The sequence below is a fragment of the Microtus oregoni genome, unplaced genomic scaffold, assembly GCF_018167655.1.
Source record: "Microtus oregoni isolate MIOR12 unplaced genomic scaffold, Mior012 000155F_ref0000269, whole genome shotgun sequence".
Lineage (NCBI taxonomy): Eukaryota > Metazoa > Chordata > Mammalia > Rodentia > Cricetidae > Microtus > Microtus oregoni.
The window spans coordinates 1197569-1221125 of record NW_024544810.1 but is presented as its reverse complement, the minus strand read 5'-3'; the positions used below and the strand labels follow the sequence as shown (position 1 = coordinate 1221125).

Genomic DNA, 23557 nt, shown 5'->3' with positions numbered 1-23557 from the left:
GATGAAACTGTTAATTACACCTTCGTGTATACTGAAATCAACAGCACAGAAGACTCAATGAGTTAAAAATCCTACAATTGTAAGCAATGGTAGATAACTGGAGTCGAGACTAAAATCCTAACCATACAGGTAAACAAAACAAAACCCAGTTCAGGAAAGGGCCAGAGACTTGTCCAAGGCCACACTGATAGAGGCACTATACTCTCGAGATAATTCTAATTCCACTCATTCATCATGCAACAGGCACATACCAACTTACTTATTTCTTATGTTTTTATTTAACATAAAAATAATTGGTTTCGTTCTGACATTTTCATACACACACAGTGTTGCCCTTTGCTCATATCCACATCCCATCCCTATTACCATCTCTCACCAGTTATGAACCTTCTCACACTATCCTCTTTCCGTCATCCAAACAGGCTGGGATCAGTTTACTCTGTACCAGCAGTTGTCAAGAAAACAGATTTAGTTCTACTCAATTTTACCTAAATATATGTTATTTTTTCTGTAGCTGCTTTTCAGTGTCCACAGTAACCTATCGGATTAGGAACTTTTTAAATAATTTAAAGCATATTATCGGGAAAGTACAGTAATGGAGTACAATTCCTCCGTTGACAGCCAAGGGGCGCAAAGTATTTTTTTTCCCTCTTGGCAGTCTGGACACACTGGTTCCTGTAAGGGACAGAAGACGCGAAACAGCCAGGAAACTAGCAGAACCTAGAAGCTGAAAGCTTGTGGTTCCGGTAAGGCGGCTTTGTGAAGAGAACACTTCCGGCGGCGAGTGCGGGCGTAATCCTGCACGTGGGACGCATGCCCCACGTTCCAATTGGGCACCCTGCCGCTGAGAGGCGGGCTTGCATCGGGGTCGCGCTCTCCAATTGGCTGGTGAGGTGGCCGCCGTTTGAAGCGAGGGTCGCACGTTATCGGGAAGCGCGCGGTACACGGGCGCTTTTCAGGTCTGGTGGGGTTCCAGGACTGAACCTGGTCTTGGATCCCCCCCAGGGATGGACTGCGTGTGGCGTTCGTGGGACGGGAACGACTTCAAAGAGAAACAGCCTCAGCCGCCGCCGTGTCCCGAGAGCATCGTGGTCTCCTGGCTGAGCCGGGCTGAATGGGATCAAGTGACGGTTTATCTGTTCTGCGATGATCAGAAATTGCAGCAGTACGCGCTGAACCGTATTACGGTGTGGCGGAGCAGGTAAGGCGGTGGCGGGGTCAGTCCTCTGACCTGGGTGCTGGGGGTGCCTCACTCCTTCCTTTCCTGAGTTCCCGCGACAGCCTTATTTTCTATAGCCTTCCCCGAAGTTGCCTTCTGGTGCCTCCCTCCCAAGTGCCTGGGGGAGGAGGAGAGGGGGCGGGTTGCAGCCAAGTTCTCGTACTCACCTCGTGGATGAAAACTAGGGTGTATGTCCCCTTAATGTTTTTGGACCGGTGAGATTTAAGCTTTACTTGCCAAACAGAGGGGACCTGAGCCCAGGACTAAAGGGGAGTAGTTAGACATGCTAGGGTGGCTTTCTGATTCTAGTTAGGGATTGGACTGTGGCTCTTTGGATTGGACGCGGGCAGGAGGTGGCTGCTCAGTTCAGTTTGGGGCGGGGGTGTGATCGTGATTTGCGAGCTCTCTAGCTAAATAGTTTGGGGAGGGTGAGAGAACGAACTGTGTCCACACCACTGCTGCTAACTGTAGTAGCTCATACGTTCCGTGTATCCCAGCCAGCGTCTCACTTCCTTTATTACCCACGGTGTTTTGTATTCCCATGCACTTCCTCAGTGTGTATTGGGAGTAGAGCGCAGCGACCAAGCTTCTGTGGTAGCGGGTGGGACAGCGTAAGGACTTTTATGATGGTGCTGGACTGTGGCCCTTTAGGTTAGGCAACGACCTGCCCCTGGCAGTGGCTTCTACTGCTGACCTGGTACGCTGTAAGCTCATGGATGTAGCTGGTGGCTTGGGCACCGATGAACTTAGACTGCTCTATGGCATGGCTTTGGTCAGGTAAGACCTGCATGGGGGAAAACTGGGGGGTGGCTTTGGGAACTGGAGGTGGGTAAACCTGGATGAACAAGGCTTGGCTTCAGGTGCTACCTGAACAAAAGCCCTAGGTAGGTCTTTGTGTGTGAATCACCTTGTGATTGTTTATCTTGGTCATGACTCTGCCTTGTTCACAACTATGCCTTGCTCACACAATCTTTTCTTCCTTTCAAGAAAGCCTTCTCTCTCCTTTTCCCCTCCCCTTTCTGAAATATGTATTGGTCTGTGAGGGGATGTGAAATTCAGACCATGTGGAGTTTTCAGAACCAAGTGTAGGGCTGTGAGGGAGCGTGACATTCAGAACATGTGGAGTATTTAGATCCAACCCAGCTTTGACAATCTGGGTTTCCCCTTCCCTATTAACTTAGTCTTTTAACTTTTCACCAATTCCTTTCTTTGGGCAGGGTTTCATCATGTAGCTTCTATTGGTCTACAGCTCACTTTGTAACTGAGGCTGGCTTCCTACTCCAAGGTGATCCTCTTGCCTCTGCCTCCCTAGTTGCCATTGTTCCCAGCTCAGTGGTTCATTGCTGTAATTTATTGTGGATTGTCCAACCATCTTATCATACCATCACCACCACACATACAGAGGGGACTGGGCTGGGCTCCTTGAACTACTTCTTTTCCTTTTCTCTCCCCTCTGAAAGCTGAACGGTTGCTGAATTGTGGAAGAAAAGACACAGGCTGGGAGCTTCCAATTGAACTGAATCATAGTGGTTCTGAGAATTTCATACATTTTGGGGGAAGGGTTGCCGCTGAAGTTTTCTCATACTTCAAAGCCTTATATATTTCCACTATCTGTCTTGATGTCTTTCCCTTTGTCCTCTGTTTCTGTCATTTATCTGTTCCCCATGTGATGTAGTCATTTGTTCTTATATCTATAGCATATTGTGTTCTATCGTATGTCACGATTATTCCAGACCAAGTTTGCCAAGACCAGAACAGTATCTTACTTATCTGTATTGTTTCAGTACATAGCATAGTCCCCAGTCAATGTTGGGCTGAGTGGAAATGTCCCTGCTTTGGCTGACACCAATCATAAGAACAGGCCAGTCAGTAAAAAGATTGTAGAAATACAAGATATCAGTAACTTTACAAGGAATTTTGAGTGAAACAGGTTTTTATACTCTACCACTTATTTCTTTCCCATCCCAGGTTTGTGAATCTTATCTCAGAGAGGAAGACCAAATGTTCTAACCTCCCCCTCAAGTACCTGGCTCAGGAGGTATGTGTGATAAAATGGCATTGCACATCCTCTTTTTGTAGGAGGGTGTCTTGACTGGGTCATGGTGTAACATGTAAGCAGATTAATCTCATCACTGCCAGGTAGACAGACCCACGAGGAGCATCAGACCCTTAGCTTTCAGGTTTTGTGCTGTTACCACATGAAAGCGTGTGTTCTGTTGCAGCATTCATACACATATGGTTATACTTTGTTTATTGGTTCCTCTCTCAAATCATCCTTCCAATTTGCTTGCATGTCACATTCCATTGTTTCCTTTGTCCCTCTCATTAGGTCCTTCCTCCCTCCCCCACAGTCTGCTTTCTATATTCACCGCCTAAACATATACATGCCCATCTGTAAATTTAAATCTAGATTCTGCATATGAGAAAATCTATGAACTGGTTGACTTTCTGAGTTTGGCTTATTTTATTTGCTTCACATCCTGATCTCCTATTCCATCTATTTTTCTGATGATATCATACTTTACAACTGAGTAAAATTTCATTCTGTAAATGCTTCATGTTGTCTTCATGTACATGTTGATAGACCTTTGGGCTCATTATATATTGCAGCAATTGTGAATCAAGGTAGCAGTAAATGTGGATGCGTAAGTATTTCTGTGGTATTTTGCCTTAGAATCCCTGGCTATATATCCAGGAGTGGTGTAGGTGGATCATATGATAATTTTAATTTTGGTTGTTTAGGAACCTCTATAATGGCCATACCAGTTTACACTCTTGCCAGCAGTGAATAAGGGCACTCTTTTTCCCACATCTCACCAGCATTTACTGTTGCTTGGTTTTCTTTCTTTCTTTTTTTTGTTTTTTGTTTTTTTTGTTTGTTTGTTTGTTTGTTTTTTTAGTTTCGAGACAGGATTTCTCTGTGGCTTTGGAGCCTGTCCTGGAATTAGCTCTTGTAGACCAAGGCTGGCCTCAAATTCACAGAGATCCGCCTGCCTCTGCCTCCTGAGTGCTGGGATTAATGGTGTGTGTGCCACAACCAACCGGTTGCTTGTTTTCTTAATGATAGCAATTCTGACTGGGTTGAGATCAAATCTTGAAGAAAAGTTATCTTTTTTTAAGACCTAAGGCTCTTGAACAGTATTTCAAATATTTATTGACCATGCACATTTCTTTGAGAAGTGTATGTTAGTCAGTATATTTATTGATTGTACAATATTTTATTGTTTAATTTTGGAGATTCTTTATAGCTATTACTGCCTATATGATATATACTTGGCAAAGATTTTTCTCCCATTTTCTAAGTTGTGCTATCTCTATGTTTTATTATTTTCTTTGATATGCAGACACTTTTAAGTGTCATGCAATCCCATTTGTTGAATCTTAGGATTATGTCTTGTGCTGTCGGAGTCCTTAACAGAAAGAGTTTGACTTGATGATTGAATGTCCAGTTTTACAGTTTTAAAGAGCAGATTGTTCCCATGGTTCTCATAACTTGCATTTCAGTGGGCTTGGCAAGCTCTGCTTGTCTTTTCTGCAGTCGCCCAGTGAAAGTGAGGAGCCCGACTATACCTCTGGGTAGGGACACAAAAGAGGGTAGTAGTCAAAATGACTGCCCTCCGGGAGCTAGCTGTCTGAGGAAAGAAACAGCTCAGCCAAGCAGCAAGAAAATGCCAGATATTTCTGGCTTGAGTGAGTATGTTAGTTGTGTAGGGGCTTTGAGGGTGGGTATGTTCTCAACCGTGAAAAAACTTCCTGGAGCTCTTGTGGGAGGCAGAGAAGGATAAAGATACCTAAGAAGAAGGAAAGGGCAAAGAGAAGCCAAGAAGGTAAATACTAATGCTCTTTCATAGAAATCTCTTGATGGAGAATGGGTGGAGATAGTTGCCTTTTCTTATTTAACACTACTTCCAGTAAGCAGTAAAATATAATCAGGAACCCTGTATTTTAATCACTGGGGATGGATGGTCAGGGTGATTCATCCCTGAGTTTCTGCAAGCTTCATTATTTTCTCATTTCTAATTAAACTCATCCTCTACTCCTAAATCAGGTGAACATTCCAGACTGGATTGTTGAACTTCGCCACAAGTTGACCCACAAGAAAATGCCCCATATAAATGACTGCCGCAGAGGTGAATGTCACTGGGTGTGATACCTAGCACAGTTAAGCTCCTGGGTCTGGGCTGGGTGGCATTTGGGGAAGGGACACAGAGAGGAGGATTGTACCTGGTGTCAGGACCAGAACTTGGGTGAAATATGTTATAGACTCATTTTGGCTACAGTATAAGGGGCTTTCCAAAGCTTGATGATCACAGTATGTAGTATTTTCATATGGAAAAAGCCATATATGAAAATGTATGAAAAATGAAATCAGGATTAGTATTACCTTGTTTTAGAATTCAATATGACTTAGCAGTGTACTGTTCTGGTCCTGTTTTTAAATTTCTGTTATTTTTATTTGAGTGTGTATTTACTATTTATCTGTGTGTACCTGTAGAGGCCAGGAGAGGTTTTTGGGGCTTCTGAAACTAGGGTTATAGGCAGTCATAAACCACCTGCTCCAGGCACTGGGATCTGAACCTGGGTTCTCTAGGTACAATTGCTGTTAGCTGATGAGTCATCTCTTTAGCCCCACTGTTATGGTCCTTTTTGATATTTTAATTATAGGGTATGTTTTCTTCTTACATTTTGTTATATAGGTGGAAGTAGTCTGAAGGGGTGGGTTGAGAGGTGTAAACCATAGTGTCATGAACTCGGCATTCTTTTTGTTTTGATGAAAACTCCCTGATTTGGGCTCTTCCCTTGTAATCAGGAAACCGAGATCTGGAAGAGGAAAGCAATTTGGCTAAGGGAATGTAAGTAGCTGGTGTAGCTAGGCTTCAGGTCTCCCATTTACCACCCCTTATTTTATATGTCACCCATGTCTAAGGTCAGTAGTAGTGGTTTTTTCTCCTGGGAAAGATACTAGTGAGCAGGAGAATACAAAGACCAGGCTCGAGAGGCTGTATGTGGCTACTTGGGAGTTGAGCCCTGGAGCCGTCTTTTCCTTTGACTTTCCCATTTATACATGCAAAATGAGAGCAGAAGCCCAGAAAGCTAGGAGCCTGCTAGTTACTTGCCCATAGTTGGTCCTATGACATGTCTGTCCCATTCACCTACCTCTCCTAGGTTGCTACTTTGTCCTGAATTGGCTCCAGAAGACGTACTGGAGCCGTCAACTGGAGGATACCCTGAAAGAGACCTGGGAGTTGGAAGACGACCAGATAGAGCCAGAAGAACACCAAGAAGTGGAAAGTGAAACTATTGTTGATGTTGTAGTAGAAGCAGAAGTAGAAGCAGAACCAGAGCCAGAACCAGAGCCAGAGCCTCAGGAGGATGACAAAGATGAAGAGCTGCCTGTTGAAAACAATGTGAACGATAAAGACAAGAAAGAGGCAGATTCTCCTCCAGAACCCAGTCCAAGATATAAAGAGCTGTATGGTAGGTATTCATGTGGGCAAAGAACACTCAGCTTGGGCTCAGAACTGCTTGTTTCCCTAATGGATCGTTTCTGTGGGATCTAGCGAGTCCCAGTATAGAAACTGTTAGAAAGAAACTATCTCACTGGGATAGTTCCGTGATGTAGTGGTTATTGGCGTTTGCCCCATGATTTTTCTCGAGTTATGTGAAGTAAGTGGGGAAGGAATTTTAGTTCTCAGTTTATAGCATAAGAAATGAGATACAAGAGGCTCAAGATTCACAGAGGGAATGGGAGGCTGGGCTTCCTTCCCTAACTTTTTTCCATGCTGTTTTCAGAAAAAGCACGGGAATTGCTGGTATCATATGAAGAGGAGCAGTTTAAGGTAAGTGTCCTTGGTGCAGTATGCTGTTACCTGCCACAGGCATTTCTTCCCTCTTGCCAGCTACCTGAGAGAGGAATCTTGAGAAAGAATTTGAAAGTGGCAGAGCATGAGGGAGCTTCTCAGAATTTGGAAGAAAAGTGGCAAAGCATGAAGGTACTGTTTGGAGGGGGTGGGACTAGGAACGAGGAGAGCAGAGTCTAAGCAGATGGTCCTGTGAAGTGATGGAAGGAGGCAAACCCATAGTGATGGTGATGGACTGTCTGCTCTGGTGTAGAGAACTGGGAATGGGCTAGTTGTAGAGCCTTGTGATTCTCAAGATGACCAGCAGGTGGGGCAAATGAGCTTCCCTCCATCAGATGAGACTTAAGGTAGTTTTTATAGAAAGGCTCAGAAATCATTTAGTTCATTCTCCCTTTTTTACAGACAGATTGAAACCTTGGATGAGGAACGGGTCAGAGTCAGAGTTATATACATAGTTAATAACTGAAGTAGGATAAGAACTTTGGGTCTCAACAATTCCCTTGCTCCCATAACTCATTTCTCCCATTTGTTCCTTACCCTTTGGCTCAAAAATCTCAGTTTATCTCAAACCATATCCTTCCATGTGACACCTAGTATCAGAGTATCTGATTATTGGGAGCCACAGGATTTGGAGGGGAGAGTGGGAAAAGAAGAAAATGTAGTCATTTTTAGTTGCTGGGCCAATAAAGGAGTTGCAGGCCCATCTTGTGTGCTTTGTCCTGTCCCCTAAGGGCAGTGCTGAGGTACTATGCGAAGGGATCCTGAAGGAATTTGGGGTGGGTTGCTTGGCAGGGTCACACTTCTGATTGACTCTTTTTGCTGTCAGGTGCTGGAGAAATACAGGCATTTACCTCAGGCTGTTAAGGTGTGGAACAACCTTTCTCCGTGTGTACAGTGTATCCTGGAAGAACTCAAAAGCATTACATGGGAGAACAGGTTTGTAACCTGGTAACTCTGGGTTACCTGCTCTCTAGGGTAGGGGACGAAAGCCTCATTGAAATTGATTTCCAAACCATACCTGGTGATGTAGACTTGTAATCCCAGCTATTTGGGAGGTTGAGGTAGGCAGATTGCAAATTCACAGCCTGTGCTATAGAATAAGTTCAAAGCCAGTCTGCAACTTATTAGACCCTATCTCAAAATAATAGTTGAGTGGGGAAAAAGAAAGGTACCTGGGAATATAGCTCAGTGGTATTATGGTTGCCTAGTATGTGCAATGCCCTGAATTCAATTCTTAGTACCAGAAAGGGAAAGCAGGTGTCATATTCTAGCTAGCTGATCTCTGTTGTAGGAAATCCTAGAGGAAATCTTCCTCCCTTTTATGGTGACTATGTCTTCTGTATGGTGTGCCTCTAACCCTGCTAGCCACCAGGTTGCCTGCTGTGAGTTACTAGAACAGCCAGAGTTAGGAGTGCCTTCCCTGACAACTAACACCTTGCTACCTAGTCATGCCTAGGCAGACAAAGGCAGGGCCTTCTTAGGGTGTGGCTGCTAGAGACTAAGTTCCCTCCTCTCCCACTCAGTATGGCTGTGGTGTGTCTCCCTGCCCACAATTCAAGCCGAGTAGGCAAAAATGTTGCTCTTGTTTATTCTGCGTAATTCAATTTGAAAGGGCTTTGAAGGACTCACTACCAACAGCAACCTGTGGAGGCAGGCTGGGAATGTGATGTGGTTCAGTGGTAGAGCAGTTGCCTAGTGTGCACAAAACCTTGGCCTTGATATCTCCAGTGCCAAAAGGGAAGAAAGAAAAGATGAAACAAAAAACTATGGAGGTAAATGCTGGCCCTACAGTGAAGGAAAGTTAAAAGATATCTAAGACGCAGAGTTGAAGAATCTATACTATATCTGTTATAGGTGAGTTTGGATGGAAGCTTGTCATGTAAACTGGGATTACTCTTGTTATCTTGTCTTTATTTCCAGAAGACTAGTTCCAAAGGTGATGGTGCTGTTATGGGTTTTTGTTTGTCTGTTTTGTTTTTTGAGACAGGGTCTCCCTATATAGCTCTGGCAGGCCTCAAACGCACTATGTAGACCAGGCTGTTTTGGAACTCAGAGATTTACCTGCCTGTGCTTTCTGAGTGCTCAGATTAAATGTGTGCACCCCACCATGCTTCCACAGGCATTTTACTATAATTTGCCCATGCTAGACTTCTTGACTCTACCCTTCAGCAAAAGTCTGAGGAATAGCTTCTCCAGCAGCTGGGAAGAACGACCCCTGTGCCCTACATAGTAGTATCTGACCTTTTGTGCTGAGCAGACATCTGGTGGCTGTTTTAAGTTCTAAGCTACTTATTTGAGGAGATGAGGGATGATTGGAAGGACAATTATGTTCTCAAACTTGGTCTGATGGATAGAAGAAACTGACTATCTTGTCAGCCCTATATACTAGGATATCATGAAAGCTTATTGACTCCTTTAGACCTAGTCAGCTAGGAGAGGTTGTTAGCAAGCCAGTAGCTGTAGAGAATTCACTGTTGATGATTTAAATTTGAGCTAGATGAAGCTGAGAAATCTCCCCTATTGGTGAAGTTTTCAACCCCTCTAACTTTGATCTGGGTTCTCGTACAAAGTCCTGAATCATATTTGGACTAGCAATTGAATACCTAACATTTCAGCTTCTAGGATCTAAAAGAAGGTAGCAAGAAGGGAATGTGTAGAGGACAGAGAAAGGGGCAGGAGAAAGAACAATATTGTAGGATCTGAGCTCTAACCTAGGCATTTATTTTTTTCTGTCAGCCTAAGACTTTTATTCTGTTATTTGAGTTGTTCAGTCACCACTGCTCTCATTTATAGACATCACATCACCATGTGCTTGGTACATGAGTGTTTAAAGCCCACTAATTCCAGACTCTGGCTCAGCTTCTCCCCCGGGAACGTGAAGCTATAGCTATTGTCGCCTACTTAGTCCCTCCCACTGACTCTGGCCATTTGAACCAGAGACATTAGCTGTTTTGGAAGTGTTACAGGAATAGGTGAGTCTTCTGTCAGCTTAACATTTTAGTGTGTGCTTTTTTTGTTTTGTTTTTGATTTTGTCTTTCTTCTTTGTGCTGGGAATCAGGCCCTGGCCCTTACGCACACTGTGCTAAGTCTTGTACCAATGAGCCCCAGCCAATGGTACAAACTCATATTTCTGTTTTAAATAGCCAATGAATCAATGCAGTATATTTGGAAAGGACACCTTTTTCTTCCTTCGAGACTGAGGTTTGTTATGTTACCCAGGGTGGTTCTGAACTTAAGGATGCTTTTGCCTTGGCCTCCTGTGTCTCCTGAGTAGCTGGGATTGTAGGCATGTGCAACCGTGCCCTCTAAATTACTGTCTGTTTGCTTTAGGGATGCTGTGCTGGATGCTTTTCTGGACGAAGGCTTCCTTATCCCCACTTTCGAGCAATTGGCAGCTTTGCAGATAGAGTATGAAGGTAGGGTCCTGGATGTCCACAGGACTCTTAGGGTTCTGTGTTTCTTGTTTGGGAACTCCAGAAGTGGGCTGGAGTGCGGGGTGGGACGGGACTGAAACTTCAGCCCTTTGGCTGAACAGAATAGACAGTCCTGCTGACGCGTAGTAGTGGTGGCTTTGAATTGGTCAAGGTGGGTAGGGATGGGTAGGGCGGCGGTTTCTTAACACTGTTGTTATGCCTTGTTAAATATGATTTAGCCACTAGCTAGAGAGCTAGAACAGCAGCATTGGAAGGGCCTTGAGAGGTCATCTAGTCCAACATCCTCATGTTACAGATGGTCAGACTGAGGTCCAGAAAGGGGAAGTTACTGAACCAAATACACACAGTGAGTTATCGACAAAGCTGAAGTCAGAATCAGAGCTCTTTTTCTTTTGTATTTGGTTTTGTATCGGTTGTTGTTTACCAGATACTAACTGGTTTCTTTTTCCCTGCTGTTCTGCTTTCCTTTCCTCTTGCTCTGCAATGGCAATTCTTGTTGTTGGGACTTGGGTATGTCTGTTCTTTCTCTTTGGTGTGCATTTTTTCTTCTCCCCCTCTTGCTGGCTTGCTTTTGGTGCTCTCTCATTCTTTTGCTCTTGACCCCATTGCCCTTCCCATCCATCAACGGGTATCCCTCACAAACCAGAAAACATCAACTTGAGTGACGTCTTGGTGCCAAAGCCATTCTCTCAGTTCTGGCAGCCACTGCTCAGGGGCCTGCACTCCCAGACCTTCACACAGGCCCTGCTGGAGAGGATGTTCTTTGAGTTGTCTACCTTGGGGAGCACTGGGATCCGGTCTACCTACATCCTTAGATGGACTGTTGAACTGATCGTGGCCAACACCAAGATTGGTGAGGAAAACTAGCCCTCTTCCCAGGGCCCAGGCATCTCAAGCAGAAGCATATGCCAGTGGTCTCCGCTCTGCTGTAAAGTACCACCATGTGGACAGCTCCCTTGTTTAAAGGTTTAAAGTTGCTCAAGAGAGTCCTGTGGGGAGTAGTGAACAAATAGATCTCCCTCTTCCTTTCTCTTCTCAGAGCCAAGTAAATTGGGCGCTCTGGATGCTTTACACATTTGGAAAATACAGGGTGGAGTATTGAGGGGGTGGGAGGTGGGGGGGGGTGTTGAGGGATTGATCCTGAATTTTGAGGTCAAAGATTGGGTGGAGGACTCACCTGACTCTTTATCTTATCTTAAGCCTCTGTTTTCTTTCAGGACGGAATGCCCGGAAGTTTTCTGCAAGCCAGTGGGAAGCAAGAAAGAGCTGGAGGCTGTTCAACTGTTCTGCCTCCCTTGATTGGCCCCAGGTGGTCGAGTCCTGCTTGGGCTCACCTTGCTGGGCCAGTCCCCAACTCCTTCAGCTGTAAGTCTTAGTTCCCTCTGGTAATAGGGTATGGCCCTGGAAGCCTCAGGGCCTCACAGCATTAGACTGGCAGAGTTGGAAGGCTCCTTTGGAGAATTCTATCCTGGTATCCCATTCCTTCCAGTAACAGATTGGAGAACTGAGTCTGGAAAGGGGAGGCGTAGGGTGCTGCTTCCTATGGTCATTCCTTTTAAGACTTGGCTAAACTGAGTCTGGTGTGAGAATGCTTAGCATAGTGGCCTGCACAGAGTAAGTGCACAGGAAATGGTAACTGGTGTTTATTATTGAACCCAAGTCTTCTGGCTCGAAGCCCAGTGCTATCTCCTCTATGTGCTTCCTAAAGTATACCTTTGATAGTTACACAACAATCCCCAATGCCTTCTTAGCAGAATGAAGGTTTAACCTGACATCCAATTATATTTGTGTTTCTGGACCTACCTGTCATGGTAACCATATCTCTTGTGAGTCCCTTTATTCAGTTCTCTCTAAGTTGTGTGCTCAATTGGAGTGTTGTTTTGATTCCTGTAAATATCTGTGGTTGTTTGCCTTTCCCTCTTTTCTGTCACTTCCTGGCCCTAAGCTGCTTCCCTCATTCTCCTGAAAGCCTTTAGTCCCCAATTCTCTTCCTGCTTTCTAGAGCAGTATTTGTCATTCGAGTGACCCATTTGTCCCACATTTCCTCAACTCCGGAGATTTTCATTCTGTACTGTACACAGCAGCACATTTCCATTATTCCGAGCTTTCTTCCTCTGAAAGCTGACATCCCAGCATTCTACTTGGTGACCATGTCTTGTCCTTTCATTTTCACCCTCCTATCCCTTGACACTGCTTTTACCTGTGTCCCAACCACCATTCCTTTATTTCTTTCCTTTATTTTGTTTCCTCAGCCTTGTCTGTAGTTAATCACATCACTTCTCTTTGGCACCTTCTGTTCTTGTGATCCTTTGGCAGTGTCTGACTTACAGACTCCCAGGCCGGGATTCATTTCCCAGCTCTGTTTCTTCCTTCCCTCAACCTGGGTAGCTAGTCCAGCTTGCCCTGAGAAAAACACAGCACTGCTCGTTGCTGCCAATGTAGCTTTACACTTTCTAGTCTCCCGCCAGGCTTCAGTTCTATGTTTGCGCATTTGTTACTGACCACTTTGGCTCCAGTCCTGGACTGTTTTGACCCATTGACCTCTAGTCCTTCCATTTCACCCTAGCTTCCTTCAGTACATGAAGGCATGTACCAGGTCTCCCTCAACCTGACGTTGAGTCTTCTTGAGCTGGTCTGTCTCTAAAGTCAACACCACCAATCTCAGTTTGAGGTAGCCTTGCACTGCATCAAAACCCATTCTTCTGTCTGTGCTTCGGAGGCCAGCATTGTTGGGGCCCCACCGCAGTTTCTCTTTTGCTTAGCTGGTTCTTAGCCTTTATGAATGTGTCTGAGGTTTTTTTTTCATGTTAAAGGAGTAATAATATAAGCAGTATCTGCTTTGACCATGCATATTTTTGTTTGCTTATTATCAGCTTGGCACTTTTTTTTCCCTATCTCTCAAAAGTGGTTTTCACACAGCATCTTGATTTTCTCCTCTTTTCCTCCTTAACCTGTTGCGGTTTTGTTGGTACTCGGTCCCAAAGCTGCCTTGACCTAATTATCTAAACCAGGTCTCCTCATTAATTTCTATATCTGCTACGTTAATGCTGAATGCCATACCCTCCTGGAAATGCCAGTGTTTATTTCCTGTCCATATAAATTTCTCAGCTCACGTCTCCTTAGTCTAGTCCTTTTCCTCCACAGTTCAGTTTCCTCTATCCAGCTGTATGTTCAGCATCTGCCTTTGAATGGGTGGTCCAGTGCGCGAGCAGATCCTTTATTGTTGCAGATCTCACTTGGTGGTAGTACAGTCTAACCTTTGTTGATTCCTAAATATTTTCCAAATTTGAGATTTATGTTGCCGTGTCTACCCCGTCCCCCTGTGTCTCCTTCCTCCCTCTCCTAGACTAAGCTTTGCAAGGGCAAGAGCTCTGCATTAGCTCTCTGTACTCCAGCGTATTACACAAATCCAGTCACCAGGCAGACTTTCGTAAATGCCATTGAACTCAGTGAAATATCCTCTGCCGTTTCCTTAGCAGCAGTGCTTCTATTGGTAGGACATGACCCAGTGTGTGAGGAATGAGTGAAGTGGAAGACTGGATGCCAAGACTGTGGTCGTTTCCTCATCCATCTATTTGATCCAAGTCTTTCTTGAACCCTTAGTGGCATCTGGGCTACAATCATATTTATAAACTAAAAATGTGGCCTTACAGACAAATTCAGCCAAGGCAGGAGCTTCAGGAGATGGGACCAAGCTGTACAGCCACGCTGCCAGATGTGTGAGCTCTGGATTAGAAGTGATGTGAATAAGAAATGGGGAAACAAACTAGCAGTTTATGGAGGAGTCAGGTTAGAGCATCAAAGGAAGCACTTGTGCATTTCCGAAAGAAAAAATCAAGGAAGTTCTTAAAAGTGTAGAAGGAATGTAGGATGTGTTTGTACTTGGGGGAGGGAGTGAAAAGAGCAGAATGGAGAGGTTTGATTAGATGGCCTTCAAGGTACTTTCCAATCCTAAGTGCCTGCAGAGTGGAAGCTGCTGGTCTTGGAGAAGTCTGGACCACAGAGATCTTCTCCCAACCCAAGCATATCAGAGGGATGCGACACATGCCAGCAGTAACAGCGGCTCACCTGGGTACGATTCCTTGTGCACAGATCCTACCTTTCTCAGATAATCAATGAATTTGCATCAAATCACCCATTATACAGAGTGGGAAATAGAGGGGTTGTGCCTAGGTATGCTACAGTTAGGGCCCAAACCCCCTGTTAGCTTGTCCTTATGTCTGAGGTTTTCTTTAATGTTCCACATAGATTGAGCTATGGCAGAAAACCTGTTACTATGTGAATATAGAACTCTGTTTTTGTTTTTTTTCCAGAGAAAATATCAAAGATACCACAGATAATTAAGTATTAGGCATCACGTTTCTTTTTTCAGTAGGCTATTTCCTTTAATTTGACACAGCAGTCTTGGGAGGTGGAAGTATAATACATTTTCACAGATAGGGTATCTAGGGACTAAGGATTGTAGTACCTTAAAATCACAGTGTTTTTTGAATAATGGGATGAGAATCGGGACCTGAGTTCTGTGGGTCTAAACTGCACTTTCTTTCTACCAGCCTAAACCCATGACCTCAGTCCCAGGCTGCCACAGGCATAGTCAGGAAAGAGGTGCATTTGATGATTTGTATCAGTACAGCACCTAATGGGCCGGCTAGAAGCTGGGCACAGGGGACGGGTAATAACCAGCAGGGACAAGGCATCTTGCCAACGTCAAGTGCCTGAGGACATTTATTATTAATCACACTAATGGACCCCAGTGAGAGGGTAGGCTTTCTTCCTGCCTTTTCCTCACATAAAGCCGTAGGCATCCAGGAGCTTCCCTCAGCTGGGAGATCAGCTCAATATCAACGAGTGTCCTCTTGGAATATGAAATGAGTCCTGCCAACAGGGACTCCCAGTCCAGTCGGTAGATCCCAGCTCTGTCCCCAGAGACCAGTGGCCAGTCATTTGCGACCAGTCTGCATGCGCTGCTTGTGCTCTCTCTGCAAAACATGCCTAGTTCACATTCTACACTTCGAGAAGGACGTGCCCCATCCCTCCATCCTGCTGTGTGTCCCACAGTGCCGGCCACCTCTTAGGGGCCAGGCTCTGTGAGCTGTGCTCACCTTCATCCTCCCCAGCAGCTCCGTATCTGTTAGTGGTTTTGTTGTTAGCACTGTCTGTTATGTGCACAGTATCATCTTGTTGAATTCTCCTCTGTTGGACCCTTCCCGTTGGTCACCAAGCCGTGCTCTTTGTGTGTTTGTCCTTTACAGCTTCCTCCCTGCCATGTCTACCAACAGTGCCTGAGGTCCTCCCTAACCAACTGTTTTGAGTTGTGAAAACAGGTGCCTCCCTGGTCTTCCTGCCTCTAGGCTCCCCGCCCTGGCCATCCTCCCTCCATGTGGTTAGCATGGTGATCTTCAGAAATGGGGACTTTGACCTGTCCTCAGAGTTGGCAGATGGCCTGCCCCATGATGCACACACTTCCCTTCCCAGCCTTCTTTTCTTCCCACAGCTCCCCAGCACGGGCCTTGCCCTCCCGCCAGGCTATTCTGGCCACAGGCAGTGTGCTCCCTCTTGTCCCTGGGCTACCTGGGCCTCACCTACATGAAGCCCTCCCCAGTCTCTGCTCCCTCCTTGAACTTTCTGCTTCCCCTTAGCTCCTATAGCACGCACAGTCAATTAACAGTGCTCATCAGGCCTCCCTTCCACATTCGCTTTGTCTCGTCAACTGCTGCTGTTTTCTTTCTTTTCCTCCATTCCAGGCTGGGCTGTAGCTGCTCCCATAAGGAATCACACATTGTGTTCCATGCAGAAGAAACCCAGCACACTCCCACCATATCCTTGGCCCTCAGGATAGAATCCTCAGCTAGGCCCAAAGGAGAGACTGTTCTCCCATTCTGATTTCCAGTCCCATATGCCCATTTAGGCTAATTTATATTTATGTAGTGTTTGAGTGCAGACTAGTAGCTGTCACTCATTGCCTGTCACTGTGTACTAGACACTCAGCCAGGCATTCTAGGTGAGCTTTATTTCCTCCTCCCAAGAACCCTAGAAGTTAGATTCTGTTATTGTCTTCATTTTAATGAGGATAGAAGCAAAGCATAGAGATGTGCCAGAGAGCTGAGCTAGGATACATGTTCCTGTTTTGCATTCTCTCTGCTCTATTGTGCTGCCCTTCAGAGGCAGGTATGGAAGTTAAGAGAATAAGTTCAAACCCCAGAGTGCTGGGCTATGAACTGACTTGAGACCTTGACCTTTTCCTACTCCATCCCTCCGTTTGCTTAGAGTCTTCAACGCCATGGGACAGGTCTTGCCCGATGGGGAGCAGGAGAAGCTGCTGCGTGTCTGTTCCATTTATACTCAGAATGGAGAGAATGGTGTGGCAAAGACAAGTGTAGGTTCCTCTTCCGCTGGGAAAAGTCCATACACATTGGATACCTTACATCAGGACCCAAAACCATCTGGTGCCAACTGTGAGTCTGAAGAAAATACTCAACAGAAGGAGCAAGGCAGCCTTAAGGATGCCAAGCAAGGGGAGGAAAAGGAGAATGAGGAGGAGGAGGAGCAGGAGAATGAGGTGGAGCAGGATGAGGATGAGGAACAGGAGCAAAAGGTCTTTCAAGATCAGATGGAGGAAGATGTAGAGGAAAGTTATGACTTGATAGAGGAAGAAGAGGAAGTGGATGAGGATGAAGACGACGATGATGATGATGATGACGAAGACGACGATGACGATGAAGACAGAATGGAGATGGGGGTTTTCTCTCTCATGAAGGAATCCTACGATTTTGAGAATACTAGGGTCATGTCCTGGAAAAGGGAAGCTTTGCAGGGTTCAGCATGGCAAGTAAGCTCTGGTAAGTAGCCCTTAAATCCACTTCCTTTCTTCTTTCATCGATTGCCTCGATTCTTCATTGGCCCTTCCTCTGTTTTCAGTCTCCCTCTGCCTCTCCTCCCACCTCTTTTAAGATTCAGTGTCACAATGTAACCCTAGACTTGAGATCCTGTAGCCTTAGCCTTCTGAGTGCATGTCCCACGTCCTCAGCTCTAACTCTTTGAGATAGAGGTTTCACTATGCTGCCTACACTGCTGTTGTTCCTGTGGGTTCAAGTAATCCCCTTTTTCAGCCTCCTGAGTAGGTAGGATTATAGTTTGATGCCACTGTGCTCTGCTGGCTGACTCTTGAGGCCTTCCTTAACCCTAGAGAATAGATGAGAAAGGGACAGGATGTAGATAGTGTGTGGCAAGCCTTAGGCACCCATATACATGGATGGCAAGTGGCTTCACATAAGTAGCACATTTAAGTAAGTACCTGCGTGTGATCTTACCTGGGCAGTAAGAGGGAAAGAATGTGATAGACCAGGGCCGTGTATGTATTAGGGCACATGCTTTCATGTACACTAAGAGTGCTTTCTGTGTACACTTAGAGGCTGACTGGTGGTAACTAGTTTCTGCTGTGTGTATTGGAACGTGGGGTATTAAGTCAGTAAAACTGGAGACAAGATCAAAAGAAAATAGAGAGTGGTTCAGATGTTAGGTGTTCATCCAAGTCCATGAGATTAAAGCCCAGAGGGGATGCAGGGGAGGCTTGGTGATGGAGAGTGAGGTGCATGGGTCCTTTTCTCTGAGGGTAGTTTTTTGAATGACTTCATTTAGTTTGAGGAGGAGCCTTAATGGAAACAGACATGGAGCAAATAGAACAATCAATATGGGGTGGTACATATCTGCATGCACATGGAAACCAGAGGCAGGGGTGTGGTCTGTTTGCCAAAGCCTGGAGAAGGAGGGAAAGCAGCTGAGCCCAGTGAGGAGTAAGATAGAATCAAGAATTGAATGAGCTCGTGGGAAGATCTGTAGCCTTTGCCCTATGAAGACAGGTATGGAAGGGCTGTGGTATAAAAACTCGAGTGGGAGTCCCAGGAGTGAGCGAGCAGTGTGTCTGTCTGTCTCTCTCTGTCCATGTCTGTGTGACATTTGATAGGTAAATTGTGAAATAGTGACAGAAAAACCTCTTAGGGCAAGGAAAGCTGAGAGGTTGGGGATTTGTAAATAGCAAAAGGGAGAGGAATTGGCACCGGAACAGTTGTGTCTGTGGGGTAGGGTGGGGTTAGATGTGGGTGGAAGAGAAAAATAGGGGAGGTGAAGAGAATCTCAAGTAGGTCATAGTGTTGTATGTGTTTTCTGAGGAGAAAGCAAGATCAGCTGAGACACACGAGATCCAGAAAGTGTCTGTGAGGGAAGGTGGGAGCCTGCAGAGGGGTTTATAGCCATTTAGAATCGGCTCTGTGCTGTAACTTAGAGGACATGTACAAGGATGTCAGGCTAAAGAGATCTGGGCAATAATATACATATGTTTGGGAATGTTAGTGATGGGAATGGCCAGCTCATGCCTGCTAGAACCAATGGTAGTGAGCCTTGTGTGTGATGGTATCTGTATTGGGTGATAAAAGATTATGAAGACAGATACAAGTTTTTATAACTGCCAGGATTAGGGAGATATGCAAATAGAGAGATTGTTCTAACCTCAGAAATAGTATCCACCCTTAAGGATGTGCGTGTGTGTGTGTGTGTGTGTGTGTGTGTGTGTGTGTGTGTGTGTCTTTGGGCAAGGCCACTAAGAAAGGATATGGCATTCAAACACATCATGGGGGTATAGCTGTATAAACAATAGCGATCAGTATTGGTGGGTATGGACAGGACATGCTGTGAGAATTCTGAGATTTCCACTAATTAATGCATTGATACGGCCGTATCTTAGGATGTCTTTGCTTATGCGGTGAAAAGTGTCTGTAGCTGTGTGTATATGTGTATGTAATGTAAGCACATGGGGTAAGAGTTATAAAGTGCCAAGGTGGTGGAATGCTAAGATGCATAGAGTATTCTTGAGAAGTGCTAACAGTGAGGACAGAGCCTGGGACATGTAGAAAGCTAATAGGGCTAGGTAGGTAGTTGGGGGTGCGCCTGTCTACCAGTAGGAAAACCGGCTCATCAGCCCACTTTTTTTCTGTAAATATTTTTATTTGGTATTTTAAAATTAGTCTAAATTTTCATGAAAGTATACATTGTATGTTAAAGATATTTGCCACCATACCTTCCTATCATTTTATATTCCTCTCTCATTAGTTTGCCTCGCTTCCCTAGACAGTTAAAATGTGTGAGATGTGCAGTACATGATTTTATGCATCTATGTAAGATAGATAGCACAAATAAGAGAAGGCCTGGTATTTCTCTTTCTGAGATTGGCTTACTTAATATGGTTTTCTGCCATAGCATCCATTTTCTTTAGAGCTGAAAAAAAACCCTTGATATTTATCTGTTGCCTTTCCTTTATTCATTCCTCTGTTCTTGAACACCTAGGTTGGTTCCATGGTTTGGCTAACTGTGAATAATGCTGTAATAGGCACTGATGTGCAAACATCTCTGTGATACATTGATTTCTTGAAATCCTTTGGGTAAATACGGTACTCTGGGTTTTTGTTGTTGTTATTGTTTGTTTATTTTTTTGTTTTGAGAAACCATTATCCTGACTCCCACAGTAGCTGGACTAATTTACATTCCCATCAGCAGTATATGAGCGTTCCCTTTCCGTATCTTTACCAGCATTTATTGTTACTTCTTTTTTTAATGACTGCCTTTCTAATTAAGATGGAGTCTGAGTATAGTTTTGACTTTTCCCAAGCTTACTCTTGCCACTTTTTGTTATACAGAAGATGTGCGATGGGGTGCATTCCCTATAGGCCGAATGCCAGGTCAGACTGACGACCCAACAGAACTTTTGTTGGATAATTATGACACCATGTATCTTTTGGACCAACTTGTACTCGAGCAGCGGCTAGAAGCCCCAAAGTCCAGGAGTAGGTGAGTACCTGTGGCAGTGGGCTTTCTCAGCCCTTTGACTGCCTCTGATGGATGAAGAGGAAACAAAAGTGGGTCGGATGAGTCAGTGGTTATGCCCTTGTTAGTATTCCTATTTCTTTTCCCTAGTATAGGGAACCAATGGAGTAGTCACACATGATTTGATGCCCCTTCCAGGTTGAGTCCAGTTTGTATACAAGTGCTTCTCTGTATGCATTTGTGTATGGGCCATTGGAATTGAGAGTCCATTCATGTTCTGCTTGCTTATTCCCTAGGAGATGACTTGAACTCCCCTTCACTCGGGCATTTTGGGGGAGGACTCTAAAATCTAATTGCCCCAGAAGCAGATGAATAGAGGAGGTAGCTGGGGAAGCCAATTGGAAGTGGGATTCCATTATAAGAGGCCCCTTTCTCCGCCAACTAACCTGGCCCTAGGAAAGCTTGGCTTAGTGAGTGCCAGGGCATATAGAGCTGTTGACTTGGCCCATCTTTGTAGCCCTCTTCCATTAGTAGTTGGTATACGAAATGCCAACCCTTACTTTGCTCAGCTTCACCCTTGACTTGGCTATGTGACTTTGGGCAGATTCTTTCTTATTCAACTCTGGACCTTAGTTTCTTTGTAAAGTTGTGGGTGATGGGAAGGGGTGGGACTGTTATTTCTAAGTTTTTTTTTTTTCAGCTATAGTATTATAACTATAGTACTGGAAAGATGGTTCACTGGTTAAGAGCACTGCCTGGTCTTCCAAAGGTTCTAAGTTCAATTCCCAGCAACCACATGGTGGCTCACAACCATCTGTAGTAAGATATTGTGCCCTCTTGAGGAAGAGACCTGGTCCGTCATCCTCATCATCATGAAAGCCAATATGGACAAGTTCAACAGAACCGCCATATATGGGCTGCTCATGCATGCTTCAGCATTGCCAGGGAATAATTTTATTTTTTTCATTCATCCACTGTAACTATAGATCTGCCTGAGTGAAGGCTGATAGCTTAGCTATCAACTAGATGGCACCTCATCTAGCTGGAAGGACCTTTGATCTACAGGAAGCAGGAACTAAAAGAGTGTTTGTGAGGTTAGGGAGACAGAGGATAGTTGTGTACCTCAAGCAGTCTTAAAATATGGAGCAGGGTTGGGTCACATTAACTCTATATCCCAAGCCTCATATTGAGCCCCTTAACTCGCTATTAGATGTGAGAGGGATCCACCCAAATGTCCTTTGGGTCCTAAGCTCTAGGACCTTGGAAAGAGGCTCTACTGAGGTAACCAGTCACTCTGTTATCCTCCTGGAGCTGAGGTGGGACCTCTATCCCTTAATCTCAAGCAATACATGAAATTTAAGCTAGTTTCTGTACTACAGTTCTGTGTAATGCTTCACTTGAGAAGTTCTAATCTCATTTCTTCCTTTCATGGGCAGGGAGCAGAGCCACCCCTGGTTCTCACCTGAAATCATTTGTCAAGAGTAGCTCCTATCTATCTCTGTATAAAGACAGGCAGGAAGTTGGCCTTTCCCACAGGCACATACAAGTTAAGTTCCCTTAGCTCTTCCAGAGTTTAGAGCCACCTCTTTCCCTCACTGACTCCCCATTTTCTCTGCAGCACTTTGAGCCTAAGTTGTTGTGGAGACAGTAGCAACTCTAGCAGCAGCAGCAGCAGCAACAGCGGCAGCAACTTGGAGGGCCTTCTCTGGAACCAGGGACAACTGCATGGGCTCAAAGCTGGCCTGCAGCTCTTCTGATGACTGTCCTTATGCAAGTGGCCTTGAAGCCCCGCTATATTTCACAGCCCAGAGTCCATCCATGGTACAGACTGAACAACCTGGGAAATAGTTCAGATCAGCTGTATCAATTTAGCTTTCCACCGCAATAGAAATTTGAATATTTCCCCAGATTTTCTGTTTTGTTTTGAAATATAATAAACAGATTTTTTGTCATGGTGTTTGTGAGATGAGGGTGTGTCTTCTGAGTTAGGTAAGTGTAATTTTCCCTTTGTTTTGTGGATATTCTATAACAGGTGACATGGTAACAAGGGTTTTAAGTAGAAGCTGGAGTCTGGGGCCTATTAAGTATACCAATTGCTTTCATAACTAGACTGTAGGCATACCTTCTGCCTGACTCCTTAAAACTTATTTCTGCATCGCACCCCTGTAATGTGGGCAAGCCTACATGAAAGCATCAGGGCCCAGAAAAGAGGCACAGCTGGCTCTAGAGCCCAGTGAATAACTGGGGCATGGGGCTTTGTGGGGACAGGAGGTAGCGGGGAGTGGGATCCAGTTTTTCTTTTAGCAAGCAACAAACTGAAAAACCAAGAAAAAGAAAAAGCTGGAAATATGGTATACTTTGTCATTTCTTTGTCATTTGGCTTAGAAAAGATACAGTATACTTCTGCAGTCATCTTGGAGCTTTAAGATATACCTTAGTGATGTCAGCCCCTGTTTTCAGTCACCTTACCTCATAGTGCCTATTCTCCATCAGACCCTAGTTGCCAGGAAACATAGAACCTTTAGCCTGATGAGGAAGGACAGAGTTACTTAGGCTTCTTCCAAGTACCTAAAGCTGTTTCTATAAATAGCTGCTCCAAGAAATGTTAAAACTTTATGTTGGAAATGCTGTTTCGGAACCCAGTCAAGGTGTTTTGTGCCCTGCCTACCCCAAAGCCACTCCAAGCTGCAGATGGTACTCAGAGCCTCAGCCATGGTAACCAGATATTTTCATCACTGAACTTCAACAAGGGTTCTAACTTGACCTTAAGGGAGTGTATATCATCTAAAAGAATACTATATAAATAGTATGTTTATAATATATGCATATTTAGTGCATGCATAATTATGTATATTACATATATACATTTATGTGTATGATATATACATACACACATATCTTGATTTGATATATTGCTTTTCAAGGGAGCTAATCTAGTTTTTGTTACTCTTCAAAGCAGTCCATGAGTCCACCAGCACAACAAACTTTACCATGTAAGCATATAGGTGTTGATAAAGCACCCTTGTGCATTGGTTAATACAGAGGTTTTTGGGTTTTTTTTCCAATGCTGCTCTTCTCAAAAAGGCAAGGGCTAAAGGTTTTCTAGCATACCCGAAAGTCAAAGCCTGAAAGATCAGCAAGAATGATCTAGATTAAATATGAAGAAGGGACTTGAAAATATGTGGTTACATATTCCATGGTCTAAAGATGCATATTTATAGTCCTA

At 44.7% G+C, this 23557-nt stretch overlaps 1 protein-coding gene across 6 annotated transcripts; it reads left to right on the top strand.

Moving 5' to 3' along the window:
- The first annotated feature begins 903 nt into the window (after positions 1-903).
- Las1l (LAS1 like ribosome biogenesis factor) lies at positions 904-22288 on the top strand. Of its 6 annotated transcripts, none has more exons than XM_041647072.1 (14): positions 904-1201; positions 1871-1996; positions 3188-3257; positions 5268-5349; positions 6386-6697; positions 7013-7059; positions 7907-8016; positions 10412-10497; positions 10811-10861; positions 11162-11368; positions 11733-11880; positions 16783-17354; positions 20208-20355; positions 21950-22288. In XM_041647072.1, exons 1-14 carry the CDS (start codon positions 1008-1010, stop codon positions 22086-22088), a joined length of 2292 nt encoding a protein of 763 aa, XP_041503006.1. In that variant the 5' UTR covers positions 904-1007; the 3' UTR covers positions 22089-22288. The 6 variants fall into 6 exon arrangements, with proteins under 6 accessions (XP_041503006.1, XP_041503005.1, XP_041503003.1 ...); XM_041647071.1 differs by having other exon boundaries at positions 20205-20355; XM_041647069.1 differs by lacking the exon at positions 10811-10861.
- The last annotated feature ends 1269 nt before the right edge of the window (positions 22289-23557 follow it).

Bases quoted from the DNA above. Each gene is read 5' to 3' on its own strand.
- Las1l (XM_041647071.1), top strand. From the start codon at position 1,008: ATGGACTGCGTGTGGCGTTCGTGGGACGGGAACGACTTCAAAGAGAAA. The intron at 3,258-5,267 runs GTATGTGTGATA...CTCCTAAATCAG, and splicing joins TCAAGTACCTGGCTCAGGAG to GTGAACATTCCAGACTGGAT. The intron at 6,698-7,012 runs GTAGGTATTCAT...TGCTGTTTTCAG, and splicing joins AAGATATAAAGAGCTGTATG to AAAAAGCACGGGAATTGCTG.